The 16974-nt window shown below is 33.8% G+C and overlaps 3 protein-coding genes and 1 long non-coding RNA gene across 5 annotated transcripts; 3 read left to right on the top strand and 1 right to left on the bottom strand.

The window, feature by feature from the left end:
• Positions 1 to 274: 274 nt before the first annotated feature.
• LOC111430962 (LOB domain-containing protein 27-like) lies at positions 275 to 1308 on the top strand. Its single transcript, XM_023067431.1, has 2 exons — positions 275 to 1105; positions 1208 to 1308. The coding sequence occupies exons 1-2, from the start codon at positions 396 to 398 to the stop codon at positions 1305 to 1307; spliced, it is 810 nt and encodes a 269-aa protein (XP_022923199.1). The 5' UTR covers positions 275 to 395; the 3' UTR covers position 1308.
• A 3830-nt stretch (positions 1309 to 5138) lies between these two features.
• LOC111461644 (probable prolyl 4-hydroxylase 6) lies at positions 5139 to 9674 on the top strand. The gene is made up of 7 exons (XM_023105246.1): positions 5139 to 5414; positions 5523 to 5609; positions 6523 to 6580; positions 6662 to 6824; positions 6898 to 7073; positions 7170 to 7230; positions 9158 to 9674. The coding sequence occupies exons 1-7, from the start codon at positions 5320 to 5322 to the stop codon at positions 9451 to 9453; spliced, it is 936 nt and encodes a 311-aa protein (XP_022961014.1). The 5' UTR covers positions 5139 to 5319; the 3' UTR covers positions 9454 to 9674.
• A 797-nt stretch (positions 9675 to 10471) lies between these two features.
• LOC111461634 (protein ENHANCED DISEASE RESISTANCE 2-like) lies at positions 10472 to 14577 on the bottom strand. Its single transcript, XM_023105234.1, has 9 exons — positions 14122 to 14577; positions 13825 to 13911; positions 13420 to 13635; positions 13128 to 13263; positions 12749 to 12911; positions 12367 to 12495; positions 11983 to 12177; positions 10923 to 11045; positions 10472 to 10838 (listed from the first exon to the last, which is right to left on the bottom strand). Exons 1-9 carry the CDS (start codon positions 14288 to 14290, stop codon positions 10746 to 10748), a joined length of 1311 nt encoding a protein of 436 aa, XP_022961002.1. The 5' UTR covers positions 14291 to 14577; the 3' UTR covers positions 10472 to 10745.
• A 251-nt stretch (positions 14578 to 14828) lies between these two features.
• On the top strand, positions 14829 to 16814 carry LOC111461665. 2 transcript variants are annotated; one of them, XR_002713625.1, is made up of 3 exons: positions 14829 to 14973; positions 15073 to 15165; positions 16101 to 16814. It is a non-coding gene; the product is annotated as an uncharacterized LOC111461665 (long non-coding RNA). The 2 variants fall into 2 exon arrangements; XR_002713626.1 differs by lacking the exon at positions 16101 to 16814 and adding an exon at positions 15389 to 15455.
• The last annotated feature ends 160 nt before the right edge of the window (positions 16815 to 16974 follow it).

Raw genomic sequence — 16974 nt, 5'->3', positions numbered from 1 at the left:
AACGTATACTTTTAATCATCACAAACTTACATCGATTAGGATCTGAATATTAAAGGATGAACCTGGTCTATGACGAACTAATTAAAAATTGATATTTTTGGTAAAATACAGCCCTCCACACAAACACACATGATTACAGATTTAGAAACTCACATCCATTAAAATTAAAATTCCAAATTCTATACAAGGAAGAAAGAGAGTGGTAGTAATAGTTTCAGTTGGATTGTTGAAATCAAAACCGCATAACAGGATATCTGATTCACCCACCCTTTTGAATCGGCAAAACCTTAAAAAAGCCTTTTACTTAGTCATTTTGGAACAACTAATCATTTCTTGAACCTCAATAATATCACCCTCTAACCTCACCACAACATTAGCTAATTCCGTTTCTGATTATGACCATGAAAGGCGGCACCACCCAAGCCTGCGCTTCTTGCAAATACCAACGTCGCCGCTGCTCCAAAGACTGCCCCTTAGCCCCATATTTCCCAGCCGATCAGCCCAAGATGTTTCAAAACGCCCACCGCCTCTTCGGCGTCCGCAACATCATGAACATACTTAAGCAAGTCCCCCCCTCGCAAAAGGACGAGACAATGACTTCAATTATCTACGAGTCCAACATGCGCTCTAGGTTTCCGGTTTATGGTTGTTGCGGCGTGTTGTGGCAACTCCATTATCAAATACAACAAGTTAGTGAAGAACTCCAACAAGTAAAAGCTAGGGTTTCTATGATGAAGGACCTCGGGATTGCCGACGACAACGACGCCGTTTTTCCCGTTTATACACAGCAGCAGCAACAACAATACGATTGTTTGGGAGTAGATGGGAATGATTTATTATTTGGAAATGTGAACAATGGTGGTGTTTATGTTGATAACGATGATCATAATAATATTGGTTCCATGCTGAAGGAGTTGAGAATTCAACAACATTATAATGATAATTTTGGGATTAACGTTGAATCGATGCTAATGCAATCTAATTTGATACCCGCTGTACTGCAACATGAAATGGAAATTTCTCATGATTATGATGAAATTCCATTTGACACAATTGCAGATGACCGACAATCGTATGTTGAATCTCAAGAAGCATGTAACTCTAGGTTCGTAGTTACATTTTAATTAAGTATAGAAGAGCAGTGAAGAGCTCGCATTTAGTTAAACATTTTGGTTAAAATTGATGGATTTGTGGGTTTGGTTCGCAGTGCGGAATCGACCTTCAAAGATGTGTCGGAACCATCGGCTGAGTATCTATCGAGGACCGATCTCAAGAACGCTGCAGCTTGTTTTAGTCTAACGAGTTAAGACCAAAACAAATAGACCCCCAAACATTTGTATGTAAGGAAGTTTAGATTTTGGTCTTTATTAGTTGTTATTGTTTATGGTTGGTTATCAAAGTTTGATCAAAATAAAGGAAGAGCTGAGATCAGTTGAGCGATCCCTTGAGTTTTGATTTATTCACTCAACTTTTTGTATAGAAGAAGATCATGGCATAGTTCACACATTTCATTATTCAATAAAATCAATGGCTTTGGTGTATGTATATATACATTATTTATTTATTTTGAATATATGTGCTTGTGCATGGCTAGAAACTTGATAGAGATCGATGGTATGAGTGAAACAAACACAAAATCATGGAACTTTAATCATACCAATATAGAGATTCTTTTTCTTAAAGTTGTTGGAGCACATGAAATATTCCATCTAGACTTAAAACAAAATAATCTTCAAAATTTTGTAATGATGAATGAATAGAAAAATTGGTTAAGGGGTCATTATCACTATGATTTATATCCAATTAGATGGGCAGTACTGAACATAACTTAAGAGGACTGTACTTGAGAGAACATGAGTTCGAATAAAGAGGACTGTACTTGAGAGAACATGAGTTCGAATAAAGAGGAACATGAGTTCGAATAAAGAGGACTGTACTTGAGAGAACATGAGTTCGAATAAAGAGGACTGTACTTGAGAGAACATGAGTTCGAATAAAGAGGACTGTACGAATAAATAACTTAAGAGGACTATTGAATTCAGAGGACTGTACTTATGAGTTCGAATAAATAACTTAAGAGGACTGTAGTTAAGAGAACATGAATTCGAATAAATGAAGTTAAGAGAACATGAATTCGAATAAATGATATGGTTGGTATTCCAACCCAAGTCCCCCATATACTAGATAAGGAGAAAACAATTTTTTTTATAAGAAAAATGTTAATCGGTAAAATATCTATTTATTTATAAGTATTTAATTAAAATTTACCATAATTAGATTATTTATAAGAGTAGTTAGAGAATAAAAAAATAATAATTATGCAATTAAATAAAAATGAAGTAAAAATTTCGGAACTTTAAATTTAAAGAAAATAGAACACTCACCAGAAATTAAAGAGGAGGAGAAAAGATGAGAAATTTATAATTAGTTGCAAAGGCATCGTGGTGCAGGAGGATGGCATCCGCTACAAGCAATCTGATACCGAAATTGTAATGAATATTCCGCACCGCGTTGCTCAGACGATGCCATCTCTCCTGCAACATGAACCCTCCAACTTTAATCTTCGCACCATATTGATGGTTTCAAAATCTCTAAGCCTCTTCATTATTTATACACAAGTTTGAAGCAATGCCATGGTAGATTCCTCATGTAACGTTAAATTCATAAGGGGTTTCTGTGAAATTGCGTTCTCAATGTATTGAAATTGCTCAACTTGTCCATTTTTCTAAGCTTTTTGACCAGAAATGGTGGAATTAGAATAGTCGAAGAGAGCACTGGAAATTTACATGAGCTTGGCTTTGCTCTAAGGCATCTTGAACCCGACCATACTGAAGTTTCCATGAAACGACCGTCAAATAAATCATTAGGGAATTTCACAAAAGGTTACCAAAAATGAGAATTCTACAAACTAATTCCACATGTTTCTACTTTTTAGGATTTGGAGGAGGGTTGAATTATGAGTTTTGTTTTCTTTTTCTTTCCATGCTTGATCCAACATTTCTCGTCTTTTAAGTTTTTTTTTTTTTTTTTTAATAAGTTTGGTAACTTTCTTTCCAGAGATCCTCGCATAGTTATGTATTTAAGTATGTGATACCAGGTAAAGGCGAGATACATGAATGAAACGAGACTACATTCGAACGAGAGTAATCTTGAGAACAATATAAGTAAGAAAAACTTGAAAGAATTAAAACTCAATACTTATACTAACGAGATGCACCTTCCTTTTTTGTGACTCAATCATACGAATTTCATGGTTAAACATGTTTTACTTGAAACAATTGTATGTTAGGTGACTGTCTAAGAATTTTCCTAAAATGCATGTGAATGAGGACAAAACATGTTTGTGATGTCCCACGTTAGTTGGGGGAGGAGAACAAATCACCCTTTATAAGAGTTGTGGAAACCTTCACCTAGTAGACGTGTTTTAAAGCCTTGAGGGGAAGTCGAAAGGGAAAGCCCAAAAGGGACAATATCTGCTAGCGGTGGATCTGGGTCGTTACAAATGGTATCAGAGCTAGACACCGGACGATATGCCAACCTTCTCGTTGTTCCCCAAGGAGGGTGGATTTGGTGGTGGGCCCACATCGATTGGAGAAAGGAACGAGTACCAGCGAGAACGCTGGGCCCTGAATGGGGGTGGATTGTGATGTTCCAGATTGGTTAGGGAGAAGAACAAATCACCCTTTATAAGGGTGTGGAAACCTTTACCCAGTAGACGCGTTTTAAATCCTTGAGGAGAAGCCCGAAAGGGAAAGTCCAAAAATGACAATATCTACTAGCCGTAGCCGGATCGTTACCATGTTATGATTTGTAGAAATAGTCTTCACTTTTAGCATCAAGGAAGTATTTGTTCCTATTCATTTGATTCAACTAGAATCCTATAAAAAATGATAGATATTATTAGAAAAAAATAGGTGGGAATGGTGAGTAATTGTTCATTTATTAACATTAAATTAACATCCTATTAGATTTGACTTTAGCTTATTTATTGTTCATAGGGAACCAATTGCATCTATGTGATAGAGTGGTATAAATTGACGTTAATGTTCATAGGGCACCAAAACCTAATAAATTTTTTTTTCTTCAAAATTTTGAGTATTCAAGGTAGCTTGTGTTACCAACTCTTCTTATAGGGACATTGCATGACACGAGTTTATCTAGGTAGGTGGCCACCGCTATTGGTTATTATCAATTTTAGGATTTTCTCGTTAGCACATCGCTCGATGATGGGCTATGATACCACTGTAACAAACCATGCCCACTACTAACAAATATTATCCACTTTTATTAGTTACGTATAGTTGTCAGTTTCACAATTTTAAAACGCCCTTCTTTAAAGAGAGACTTTCCACATCTTATAAAAAAAATGTTTTGTTCTCTTCTCAACTAACCTGAGATCTCACCACAATGGTATCAGAATCTGTTGGATTGAGGAAATCTTTTAGACCAACTCGAATAGAATCGTGGACACAATCCTTCGTTTTTTTAAGTTAGGTTACCATATTATTATTATTTTTAATCATTTAATTTTTTTTACTTATCTACGGAATACATTACATTAATAACTAAATTCTCATAAAACACAAATATCAAACATTTACAAAACGTATAGCGATCACAAACATTACTTACAAATGTCGAATATTTTTAACTTCATAGTAATCTTAAAAATAAAATATGATTGTAACCTTATTTTTGTAAAAAAATTTACCCACGAACCGACTTAGATTTTGGTTTTTTAGAAATTCAATTCAACTCAAACCAAAAAAAAATCTAACCTAACCTAATCTCTATTATTTGAGTCGAATAATTTGGGTTCGTCGAATTTTTTGATCATAAGAACACCTCTACGAATCACAGTTATTCAACTTCAAATGTAATTCAAATCCACAAGAAAAAAATAATGGTTTGAATTATTGAATTAAAGTAGGAAATATATAATTTTTTTTTTTTAAAAAGGAATCTTATGATTTCAACCATGCAAGCTACAATTTCATGCAAATATCAATTTCCGTGGATGAATATGAAGAGAGATGGAATTATTTATTATAAAAATGTCTTAAATTAACCATAAAGGCATAATTGTATATATAGTAAGAAGTTTAGCGTTTTATGAAAATTGCATAATTAAAATCCTCCATTTCTGCAATATTCAAAATCGTTCCTATATTTGCTGTGTCATTGGTACAATTTCCAAGTTTGAAACGGTTCTGAAGAACAGCCCACCGATTCCCATCCTCATTCATGGTCTTCACGGTTGAAATTGCGTAATAAATTTCAAATCCGTTTCTCCGGCACCAACCAAAGAAGTGTTCGGTGATGGATTCCCGTTGGTTCCTCACATTCTCCCTTTGCGTTCTGTTCGTCTTCACTGCCTTCGCTCGCTTGCCCCAATCGCTTACGCACAACAAACTGTATGATCCTTTTCCTCTTCTTCTTCTTACTCTTCGGTTTGTTTTCATGATTCCGCTTACGCATGGCTTTGGATTCTGATTTTTCGTGTTTTTTTCTTCGAATTTCAGAGGCGGATCTGCACTTCGGTTGGAGGGGAGTTCATCTCCGCTGATTTTCGATCCAACTCGAGTCACTCAGCTCTCCTGGCAACCTAGGTCATCTCTCTTTCTCACAACTCGCTTCTCATATACTCTCAAACCTCTCCCTAATAAAATCGTGAGGCTCACGCCAATATGTAACATTGGTTAACTATGTGTTTGACTGTTACAAATGATATCAGAGCCAAACATTAGGCGGTGGCTCTCAAAGGGAGTGTATTATGAGATTCCACATTGATTAGAGAGGATAACGAAACATTCCTTAAAAGGTGTGGAAACCTCTCCCTACTTCACTCGTTTTAAAACTCTTATAAGTTTTATAAGAGGCGGTGTATTATGAGATAGAGAGGGGACGAAGTATTCCTTAAAGGGTGTGGAAACCTCTACCTAGTTGAAGCATTTTAAAATCGTGAGGCTAACGATAATAGATAACTAGCCAAAGCGAACAACATATGTTATGTGTGGGTTTGGGCGGTTACAAGTGGTATCAAAGCTAGACACTGGGTTAGTGTGCTGCTAGAAATTGGCACCCAAGGGATTGGATTGTGAGATCCCACGTCGGTTAGAGAGGGGACGAAACATTTCTTAAAGAGTGTGCAGAAACTTTTCTCTAGCAAACGCGTTTCAAAACAATAAAGCTAACGGCAATATATAACGAGCAAAAACGGACAATATTTGTCAGCTACGAGTTTGAGCTGTTACAAATGGTATTAGAGCCAGACATCGGTCGGTGTACCAACTATGACGTTGGCCCGAGATCCACGTTAGTTAGAGAGGGGAACACAACATTTCTTAAATATGTGGAAACGTCTCTCTAACAAATACATGTTTTAAAACCGTGAGGTTGATGACTATAGATAACTAGCCAAAGCTAACAATATCGGTTAGTGGTCGGCTTAGCTTGTACCGTCACATATCCAAACGTGGCTTTAGTTTTTTTTATTGGGGATGTGTTTGTGCAAATGTACAGGGCATTATTATATAAGGGATTTCTATCTGATAAGGAATGCGATCACCTAATCAATCTGGTGAGTGAATAAGGGAATAATTTAGATTTGAATTCAACACCTCTAAAATGTTTGTTTGATTGTATCATTTTTTGGGAATAGTCAAAGGGAAGGTTAGAGAGGTCGATGGTAGCAGATAACAAGTCCGGTAAGAGAATAAGTAGTGAAGTCCGGACCAGCTCCGGCACGTTCGTGCTGAAGGGGCAGGATGAAATAATTGCTGCCATTGAAGCCAGAATTGCGGCATGGACATTCCTTCCAATAGGTATATATATGTATATGTATATGTATATGTGTATGTATATTCTGGTTATTAAAGTTACCGTTCTTTGAATCAGAAAATGGAGAGCCCATTCAAATTCTGCACTATGAGAATGGTGAGAAGTATGAACCGCATTTTGATTTTTTTGTGGACGAGGTGAATAAGGAGTTGGGTGGCCACCGAGTAGCCACAGTTTTGATGTATTTATCCAATGTTGAGAAGGGTGGAGAGACCGTGTTTCCACATTCAGAGGTATATGTATATATATGCCACTGCCTCTGCAGCGTCTCTCTTCTTTATCTCTCTGAAAATTAATAGGCAAGCGTTGTTGCTCTGTTGTTTATGCAGTTTAAAGAGTCTCAAGAAAAGGATGATAGCTGGTCTGATTGTGCTCGAATGGGTTATGCAGGTACTCCTTGTAATTTTTTTTTTAATCCCATCAATAATAAACTTACTTAAGGTGAAACTGAATAATAAACTCAGTTAAGGTGAAACTATCTGATCCAGAGAGAAATTAAATATTATTTATAACAAAGTGGAAACATCTCCTTATATGTGTTTTAAAAATTTGAGAAAAACCCGAAAGTGATAGTTCAAAAAGGACAATATTAGGGGTACTTGGGCTGTTTTAAAAATTTGAATGAATTTGATTAGTTTGAGTTAGTTCAGTCATTTATTCCATTGTTTTTTAATAGAGTAGAGGGGGGTTTAAAACATTAGTTTATTTATTTTTAAATATTGAATTAAAATTTATAATTAGTTGAAATTTTGCATTAAAAATACTAAAAACAGGTTTTTTTTTTGTTAAAATTTTCTTTTTAAAAAAATTATAGAATTAAATAAAATTTAAATAATTAGAAATATCTAATTCAACCTCACCCATATAATTTTATTTATTTAAATTCAATCCAACTCAAATCATATAATTTTATTTATTTAAATTCAATCCAACTCAAATCAAAATACATGGATTTTTTTTAACATCATTTTTTACCAGCTGAATTTTGAATTTTGATTTTTGATTTTTTTTTTTTTTTTTTTTTTTTTTTTTTTTTTTTTTTTGATTTTTTTTTTTTTTTTGATTTTTTTTTTTTTTTTGATTTTTTTTTTTTTTTTGATTTTTTTTTTTTTTTTGATTTTTTTTTTTTTTTTGATTTTTTTTTTTTTTTTGATTTTTTTTTTTTTTTTGATTTTTTTTTTTTTTTTGATTTTTTTTTTTTTTTTGATTTTTTTTTTTTTTTTGATTTTTTTTTTTTTTTTGATTTTTTTTTTTTTTTTGATTTTTTTTTTTTTTTTGATTTTTTTTTTTTTTTTGATTTTTTTTTTTTTTTTGATTTTTTTTTTTTTTTTGATTTTTTTTTTTTTTTTGATTTTTTTTTTTTTTTTGATTTTTTTTTTTTTTTTGATTTTTTTTTTTTTTTTGATTTTTTTTTTTTTTTTGATTTTTTTTTTTTTTTTGATTTTTTTTTTTTTTTTGATTTTTTTTTTTTTTTTGATTTTTTTTTTTTTTTTGATTTTTTTTTTTTTTTTGATTTTTTTTTTTTTTTTGATTTTTTTTTTTTTTTTGATTTTTTTTTTTTTTTTGATTTTTTTTTTTTTTTTGATTTTTTTTTTTTTTTTGATTTTTTTTTTTTTTTTGATTTTTTTTTTTTTTTTGATTTTTTTTTTTTTTTTGATTTTTTTTTTTTTTTTGATTTTTTTTTTTTTTTTGATTTTTTTTTTTTTTTTGATTTTTTTTTTTTTTTTGATTTTTTTTTTTTTTTTGATTTTTTTTTTTTTTTTGATTTTTTTTTTTTTTTTGATTTTTTTTTTTTTTTTGATTTTTTTTTTTTTTTTGATTTTTTTTTTTTTTTTGATTTTTTTTTTTTTTTTGATTTTTTTTTTTTTTTTGATTTTTTTTTTTTTTTTGATTTTTTTTTTTTTTTTGATTTTTTTTTTTTTTTTGATTTTTTTTTTTTTTTTGATTTTTTTTTTTTTTTTGATTTTTTTTTTTTTTTTGATTTTTTTTTTTTTTTTGATTTTTTTTTTTTTTTTGATTTTTTTTTTTTTTTTGATTTTTTTTTTTTTTTTGATTTTTTTTTTTTTTTTGATTTTTTTTTTTTTTTTGATTTTTTTTTTTTTTTTGATTTTTTTTTTTTTTTTGATTTTTTTTTTTTTTTTGATTTTTTTTTTTTTTTTGATTTTTTTTTTTTTTTTAATTTCAACTCATTTTTGTTTATTGGATTTAGCCAAGAATTCAATGTCTTCCAAAGAAAAGACACAATTTTTCATTATGAAGTTGTATTCTATTTCTGGTGTCCATGTGTTCTAAAGCTTGGGGGTGATGGTTGTTGCAGTTAAACCGCAGAAGGGTGATGCATTGCTGTTCTTCAGCCTCAATGTGGATGGAACCACAAATCCAAGAAGCATGCACGGTAGCTGCCCAGTGATTGAGGGAGAGAAATGGTCTGCAACCAAATGGATTCATGTCAGATCCTTTGATAACCCAATTCTCCCAAACAAGGGCTGCATGGACTTCAACGAAAATTGCCCTTTGTGGGCCGAAAACGGTGAGTGCAAAAACAACCCCAGGTACATGCTGGGCTCTGAAACTGCTTCAGGGTACTGTAGGAAGAGTTGCCAAGCCTGCTAAACTACAAACTACAACAACCAAGTCTCCATTCTGTCATGGTTATCATGTATATAACATTCGACACTAACTAGATATAGCTTTGCTTCTTCTAGTCGACCTTCTCGGTTCCGTTATACAAATAAGGTGGGTGGTCAAATGGATATTATATCTATTTCTTTAAATTGTATCTTTTGCTTCACTCCAACAATATAAATTTCAATTCATCTGAGATGCTTATTTAACTATTGAAGTTGGTTTTTATGAGACCCGCATACATAGAATCTTTGTTAACCAAACGGGATTCATGATAAAAAATGAAATAAGAGGTAAAGATAAGGGCATATTAGATGGGAATGGAGACAGGTACGAGGAGGACTTTTCCATCCCTACCTCATCGTGTGGACATGTACATAAAGGGTGAAAATACATCACCATTATTTAAGCATTGAAGATGGCAAGGCCATCTTGAGTGCAAAGGATGGTGAAGCATTAATCTTTTAGGTTGTTGCTCGGAATATCAGTTCATTGAGCTGCAACTTTTGACTAAAATGGTGTGTCGGTGGCATTTATTTCACCAAATTTGAATTCATCTCATTTGGCAGATGCCTTCACATTAGTTGAATAGAATAGAGAATAAGACTGTTGAACGAAAATTTGTTTGTTCTTTTTGTACATAATTTGGCAAATACAGCCATTTTAATTAAATGAATATGATGGTCAGAAGCAACAAAGGTTGGTGAAGATGCTTCTTCCTTGAAACTGCGTCCAGAATATTCTCCATAAAGTGGAAGATGTTTTTAAAGAGTTTGGACAAATTATTCTTTTTTTATTTAATTATTTCAACTAGACCCTCAAATTATAAAATTGTTATAATCAAATCCAAGTTGCTTAATTATATCAAATTGAGAACATAGTTTTAACATCGATCTGAAAACATTATTTTATGAATTAATCTTAGTGCTCATATGTATGTATGCAAGTTTATGAAAATAATCAATGAAATTGAAAGTATGAATTTTGTACTGTAAACAGAATTTTGGTATTCATCAAAATCTGTATTTCAGAATAATCTATCTTTTACAGAATTATCAGGAACGAAAGAATGATTGTACAAGAACTACAACTACAAACTGCATATATATATATATATATAAATATATATAATATATATAACGGAATACATTATGCCAAAATGGGTTACACTTTTTGTTTCTGTTGTTGATTTGCTTTGCTAATCTTCTATTTACTGAACAGCACAGCGTTTATTTCTGAGTTTCCCTCCCAGACATCACAAACAGTTGATGGTTATGCACTTAAATACCCAGTGATTTATAAGTGGAGTAATCGATTTCGTTCAGTCGAATACAACATAACATGTGTTCTGGCAAGTCTTCTGCCTTGTTTCCCTATTGAATTACAATACCACATTAGCAAATAGTTTAGGCATGATCCTATGAACTGTAAGAGAAATGATGAACATTGTTTGTTACCTGAATTGTCAAGCCAAAATCCAAGATACATAGCTTCAATCTGTCAATAAAGGATTCAAAACCTTTTCTTGAGATATAGCTAAATCTGTGCATGTCCAAATCGATTTCAAAGTATTTCTCCCCCTGCAGAATTTGAAACGAGAATATGATTCTAAATGAATTATGAATATATCTCATTGGGACCAGTTATTGTTTACTGGGAGACGGAACCTTTTTTAGAAAGAAAGTTGAATGAGAAAGTCGTTTCATTTGTAAAGATTGTAACATAAAGGGAGACTTGAATTTCGTGCTGAACTCTTATTAAATTACCAATCCAGAAAGGAACTTTAATTGTTCCAAGCTAAACCCGAAAAGAATTACTGTCATTTTTCATTGAATTAGTCTTTTCATTCAAAAAGATAACTTTGGCAATGACAATGACAGCATTGAATTAGTCTTTTCATTCAAAAAGATAACTTTGGCAGCCAATTAATAAAAAAGTGAAACTTTCCTGCGCGGATTCAGCATTCAAACAAACACTAAACAAGACACAATAAGAAAAACATGCAAATAAGGGGGAAAGTTATAAAAGTTGAGGATTTAGATTGGCGCGTAAGATTCAGAAGATAAGCATCCCCATATCCACTTTTCCTTCCCAAGAAACAATTATGTTTTATTTTTCCTAATACAAAAAGACGTATAAAAAGACTTCCCTATGGTTCCTTTCATCTCAATGATTTATTCTAATCATAAGAAATATATTGTGATGTCTGGATCAGCGTAACAACAAAATGAAGCAACGTACTCGAACTGCCCTGAGAGGCGCCTGTTGGTTTTAGTTATCACCCTAACTAATAATGCTAAAAGGTTATCTATGGCACTAGTGCCAACTATGTAGAAAACAAAGCGAAGTTTTTCTTTTTCCAGCTGAAAACAAATAATTTGTAGCAAGGGACGAAAAATTAACAGTAAGTGATATAAAAGACACACATCATCACAGCCAACCGTGTAAAACTAAAATGTCATATACTGCAGCAACAACCATGTACATAACATGTTCATAGATCAAAGCAATGCTTACCAAGAAAAATTCATGTTGAGGTCGTGAGAGGACAGGTTTTTCGTTGTACGCATTCATAAGCTTTCTTTCAGCTGCACTCAAATGAAGGTCCTCCACATTTGCCGCTCGGCCAATAATTTTCAATCTTTCTCTGAGCGGTACAATGCTATCCAGAGGGAAACCTCTAACCCTTTCGACTTCGTCATTAATTAATTTCTGTCGAGGAAAACAACCCAATTATATATTATATAATTTCTTTAAAAGTTATTTTTCCAATACGAGAACATGAAGGTTGAAATAGATTAAGTTCTCTGAAAAAAAAATTGTAGGACAAGTTCCAGGAAATGTATAGGTACATAGAAAATATAAGAGAAAACTACAAGCATACAGTTTAAGACAACTTACAGTAAAATGTTCTTGGAAAGAACTTGGAAGTTCCTTCGAATAACTCTCAGATAGCTTAAAGTACATAACCACACTCATGCCTTCCCCATCATTTTCTCCTTGAAAGATTGTAGCAGGGTACAGTGGTACCTAATACATCCAATAACTAACTATAATTTCAGCGTGCCCAAGGAGTTTAACAAACAGAAACTATCTCCTAACATATATACATGTTATGAGGATATAGCTATAGGCTTAACATTTATAATTATTAATAGCTATCAGGTACTTAGTTAATGCCGATACAAAATTACTAATGAAATGCTCTCTAGCATGGAAGAGATTTTACACAAAACACCAAAACTAGGACAAGGAAAGGAATGCAGAACGAAAATATAGACACCTGAACATTTACTACAAGAATAGAAGGGACATCTCCAGCTGGATTTATGGCAGGAAGTTCCACAAAACGGGCAATATGATCAATCTTTCTCTGAGACAAGAAGACATCAGCTCCAATGGGATAATATGCAGCACAATTTCGAGCAAACTCTTTCTTCTTATCTCTGTCGAGAGAAAATTTAGTGGATTCACAGGTAAGCTGACTCCAATGGAGGAACAAAAAAAAAAAAAAAGAAGGGAACAAGAAAAAATTGAACATGGAATCCTCACTTGTGTACATGCTTATGATATCAATAGAATATAATTAAAATACATGTGAAATTAAAGAAAACAAAGGAAAAGAACCAGACATGGAAATAGCTACAACATAATAGATTCACCTAAAATAGTTCTTCCCTCGGACTTTAAACACACTGGGGTCAATAGGTGACCAACAATTGGGCATTCTCTTTTCTAATGGGCAGTGCGGAACTGAAGTGCCTGCTATTGGTCTTTGTAAAGGCGCCCTTGGTGAAACTGGCCAAAAAAATTAATACATGTGATTTAAACAAGGCTCGCTAGTCTCCAATTTTAGCGGTAGAAATTCCAATACTCATACAAGTATACATTTGGGAATGCACATCAGCACAAGAAGAAAACTACGAACGTGAAGAGATTAGTGAAAGCACTCACATGTCGTTGGATCATTGTGTCCTTCCTTCAACTTAAATGAGAGTTTTGAAGATGCTTTTCTCCTTAAATTTGGGGCTCCTTGGTTGATTTGTCTCTTTTTTTCAACTGAGGGTCCAGCAGCAAGGTATGGCAAACAAGTATTTGGAAGAAGCCCGCAGTTGTTCAACTCAACCGCTTCACTTCCTTTTCCATTTTCACTTTCTGTGGAAACCTCATCTACAAAAATGGGGGTCAAATCATTTCTGCAATAACTAGATCTTTTAGCAAGAATTGCCGCAGCATTTTTATTATGTTCCTTAGTGTTTCGATGCTTTGGTGACGAAATATTTAATCTGGGTGCGAACTCAGAGCTATTTAAAAAAAGAAGTATCCATCGTTAAGTCGATATTAGTCATAGAGACCTACCATCACGAAAGCTGTAAAACTCGTCATCAAATTCCGAATCAAGGACTGAAGTAGAATCAAACCATGCCGCATCGACACTTCCTCTACCTAGATCAAATCACGGGAAAACGAATCAATTAGATTCCCCAGAAACGAAATTATTATTATTATCAGATAATGTAGCTGATATGTTACAAACTGCTGAAGAACATGCACCAAATCTAATCGCCAACCATCAGAAGAATTCAAGATCAGAAAAATAAAGGTAGAGACAAAGAAAGCTAAAAAGTAGACAAAAGGGAAAGTGCATGTAGGGACCTGCACATGTAGGGGTAGACTGAGGCCGATTATGCACAGAAGACGAATCGAGCTTTAGGGATGATGGGCGGCGCTTGATACTTCTTCGTCTCCGCCTCCGATTCCTTTTTCCCGCCGGAACCAGTCTTCCTCCGACACAACCCACCGGCCTGGAGCCGCAGAGTCCCATTTTCCGGTGGCCGGTAGGCTCCTCCTCCCCGTGGCGGAGCCGAGATGCACAGATCGGACGGAAAAGGTTGAGAGAATCGCAATGCAGGTTGTGTGAGTTTTGAGGTTCTAATGTGGATTCGTAATCGGAATCGGAGCTAAGCGATGTCGACGAATCGCGTACGCAATCCAAAGCTCTCCTTGTTTGCACAATTAATATTCATCAAGGTTGCATTGCATTCCTCTTCCTACTTGATTGTCATCCGACGGTCCTCATTCGTTCAAACGCTGAGAACCATTCCCGCCACGTGTCATCTCTTGCTCCCGCGACTTTGTCTGAACACCTGCGATTTCTTCATTATCTTTTAATTGATAACCCTCTTTTATGATCCATTTATATTTAATTATCAAATAATCTTTTTATGTCCAATAAATTATTAAAATTCCAATTAATAAATGGCCCCAATTTAATTATTGGGCTGCGATACTATAAGCCCAAGTTATTGGGCCTGGCCCATTTATGTAGTTACGCTTGGACGGATATTTTTCCCTCCAAATTTTATTGAGCCATCCGAGAGATCCTTCCCGGTTTTTTCTTCGTGGGAGCTAGTGCTAACATCGGATGTTAGCTTGTTTTTTCTGAATCTTCGACTCGTCAAATTGTGTTACAGATCGAGCACTCCTCTGTTATCGTTTGCTTGTAGAGTGAGTTCCTGTTGTTGTTGTGTTGGAGAAATGGAAAGACGATTTTATTGTATCATATATTATGCTGTTATCAAACTTTCGATTCTCTATTGGTTTCAGAATCTGGAATGATACGGAGACGGAGCGAAGGAAAAAGTTGTTGGAGCTGCGTGGAATTGATCCTGATGAGTTTTTGCTGAACCTTCTACTAATGTTGGCTCTCTCTCTCTCTCTCTCTCTCTCTCTCTGATGGTTGTTTTATTTCATTTCCTTTCAAACATCAAACATGAATAGTTTGTATTATTCTTGTCTGTTTGAATTGTGCAATTTCGTTATATTGGCTACGGTATTGAGCGTTTGGATATTTGGTATAATGCTTAATTTTCTTCGTTCGAGTTGCTCTTTTAATCTCTCTGATCGTTAAGTTTCCTTGAAGTGCGAAATCGGTATAAGGCAAGCATATTCTAGCTGAGAATCTTAAACCTCAACGGCTGACACATAAGTTACTTACGAGTTTTGCTCTTTTTTCCATTTTGTTTAGTGCTTTGTGCTGGGAGAAAGATTACGTAGCCTTAAGTTGTGATAGCGTTACATTGATATCAAATTTCAATTAATTCTATCCTCAGAATTGTCAATCATTCCCTGGCCTAACTGGGCTCTACTATCCACTGTATATCTTCCAAAGTAGAGAGGCCATCCTTCAGAGGGGATATCTATCTCTGCCATAGAGATTACTCCTTCCAAATTTCGAAATGAAGGGAGAGAAATATTTGTATAATTTGATATTGAAGCTCTTTTGGTAATAGAACTTTTCTTACAAGGCTGGAGATGAACAAATACTCTATTTGGATTAAAGATATCCCTCTTTTAAATATCAAATTACACGAATTGAAAGCTATAGTATTAGTTTAATTTTGTAAGTTGATTGAATTATTTCATTTTGGATTTATTCCAGTCACATACTTCATCAACTTAATCATGTTCAATAGGCGCCAACTTAATCATCAACTTAATCAACTTGAATTATTTCACTTTTTTGTGTTTATTGAAGTCTGGACATGGGATCTGCTTTCTGTGAGAATTATTTCTGTTTTTTCTCTTAATCCCTTTCCCTATTGAGTTACAAATATATTTGTGTCTAACTGCAGACTACGTACTGGCGGTTTGATCGGACACTTGACAATTTTTGGACCCAAGTGGACTCATAAGGAAAAAGAAAGAAAAGGTTAAAACGACTTGATGAAGTTTCTGTAGCCGCCGATTGAAATTAGCTTGTGATATTGTTCGGAAACAGATGCTACAAGCCTAAGTTCAAGTGGTCCGAGTGTATCTTAAAGAGCTGCATGCTTTTCCATCAAAGAATTTAAAAGTGCTGCATGCTTTGAAGCATTGTCATCGTTCCATTCTGTTGGTTATTGGGCATTGCAGTATCCAGATGTTGATACTACTTTTCTTGATTGTATTGGCATCTTGGAAGTACAGGGTTCCTAACTGTTGCAGGTCAAGGGTGAATCTACAGCCACCTGCGCTTTGTCTAGTTCTAGAATATATATCCAAGCTTCATGATGGCAAGCCTTAAAGAAAACATGGCAGAGAATATACCACCTAATTATTTCCCCGGTGACCGGTAGTACATACTTTAGAAGATTGTATAGGAACTCAAATATCTTTTTTATCGATCTTTTTGGTTGTGTCCAGCATTAAAGTGTCAGTATGCCTGTGTAGTATTTAGAATCGTGCATTTTATAGACTTACTGATCTCCAAGTTTACCTTGGTCATTCTTGTGCTGCTTTAGTTATTCCAAACTTCTGTTGTACTCAACTAGTAAGAATCTTATCGGATCTTATTTGATTTTGCAAAAGTTCTTTGTTTTTGTTTTTTTTTTATTTTTTTTTTATTTTTGCCTTTGCTTTGCAAGACAAATTAGAATCCTGAATAGCTTTGCTGACACTCTTTTTTTCTGACAATAAAATCATTATTAAAATTTTGTGTATGGTGTGGATGTGGGGGGGGGGGGGGGG

Source organism: Cucurbita moschata, unplaced genomic scaffold (genome assembly GCF_002738365.1).
Source record: "Cucurbita moschata cultivar Rifu unplaced genomic scaffold, Cmos_1.0 Cmo_Scf00002, whole genome shotgun sequence".
Classification (NCBI taxonomy): domain Eukaryota; kingdom Viridiplantae; phylum Streptophyta; class Magnoliopsida; order Cucurbitales; family Cucurbitaceae; genus Cucurbita; species Cucurbita moschata.
This window is presented reverse-complemented; position numbering and strand designations above follow the sequence as displayed.

Coding starts and splice junctions, on each gene's coding strand:
- LOC111430962 (XM_023067431.1), top strand. CDS start 396: ATGACCATGAAAGGCGGCACCACCCAAGCCTGCGCTTCTTGCAAATAC. Junction 1,106..1,207: donor CAAGAAGCATGTAACTCTAG/GTTCGTAGTTAC, acceptor TTTGGTTCGCAG/TGCGGAATCGACCTTCAAAG.
- LOC111461644 (XM_023105246.1), top strand. CDS start 5,320: ATGGATTCCCGTTGGTTCCTCACATTCTCCCTTTGCGTTCTGTTCGTC. Junction 7,074..7,169: donor CCGTGTTTCCACATTCAGAG/GTATATGTATAT, acceptor TTGTTTATGCAG/TTTAAAGAGTCTCAAGAAAA. Junction 7,231..9,157: donor TGCTCGAATGGGTTATGCAG/GTACTCCTTGTA, acceptor TGGTTGTTGCAG/TTAAACCGCAGAAGGGTGAT.
- LOC111461634 (XM_023105234.1), bottom strand. CDS start 14,290: ATGGGACTCTGCGGCTCCAGGCCGGTGGGTTGTGTCGGAGGAAGACTG. Junction 13,912..14,121: donor GTCTACCCCTACATGTGCAG/GTCCCTACATGC, acceptor GATTTGATCTAG/GTAGAGGAAGTGTCGATGCG. Junction 10,839..10,922: donor ATTTTGGCTTGACAATTCAG/GTAACAAACAAT, acceptor GTAATTCAATAG/GGAAACAAGGCAGAAGACTT.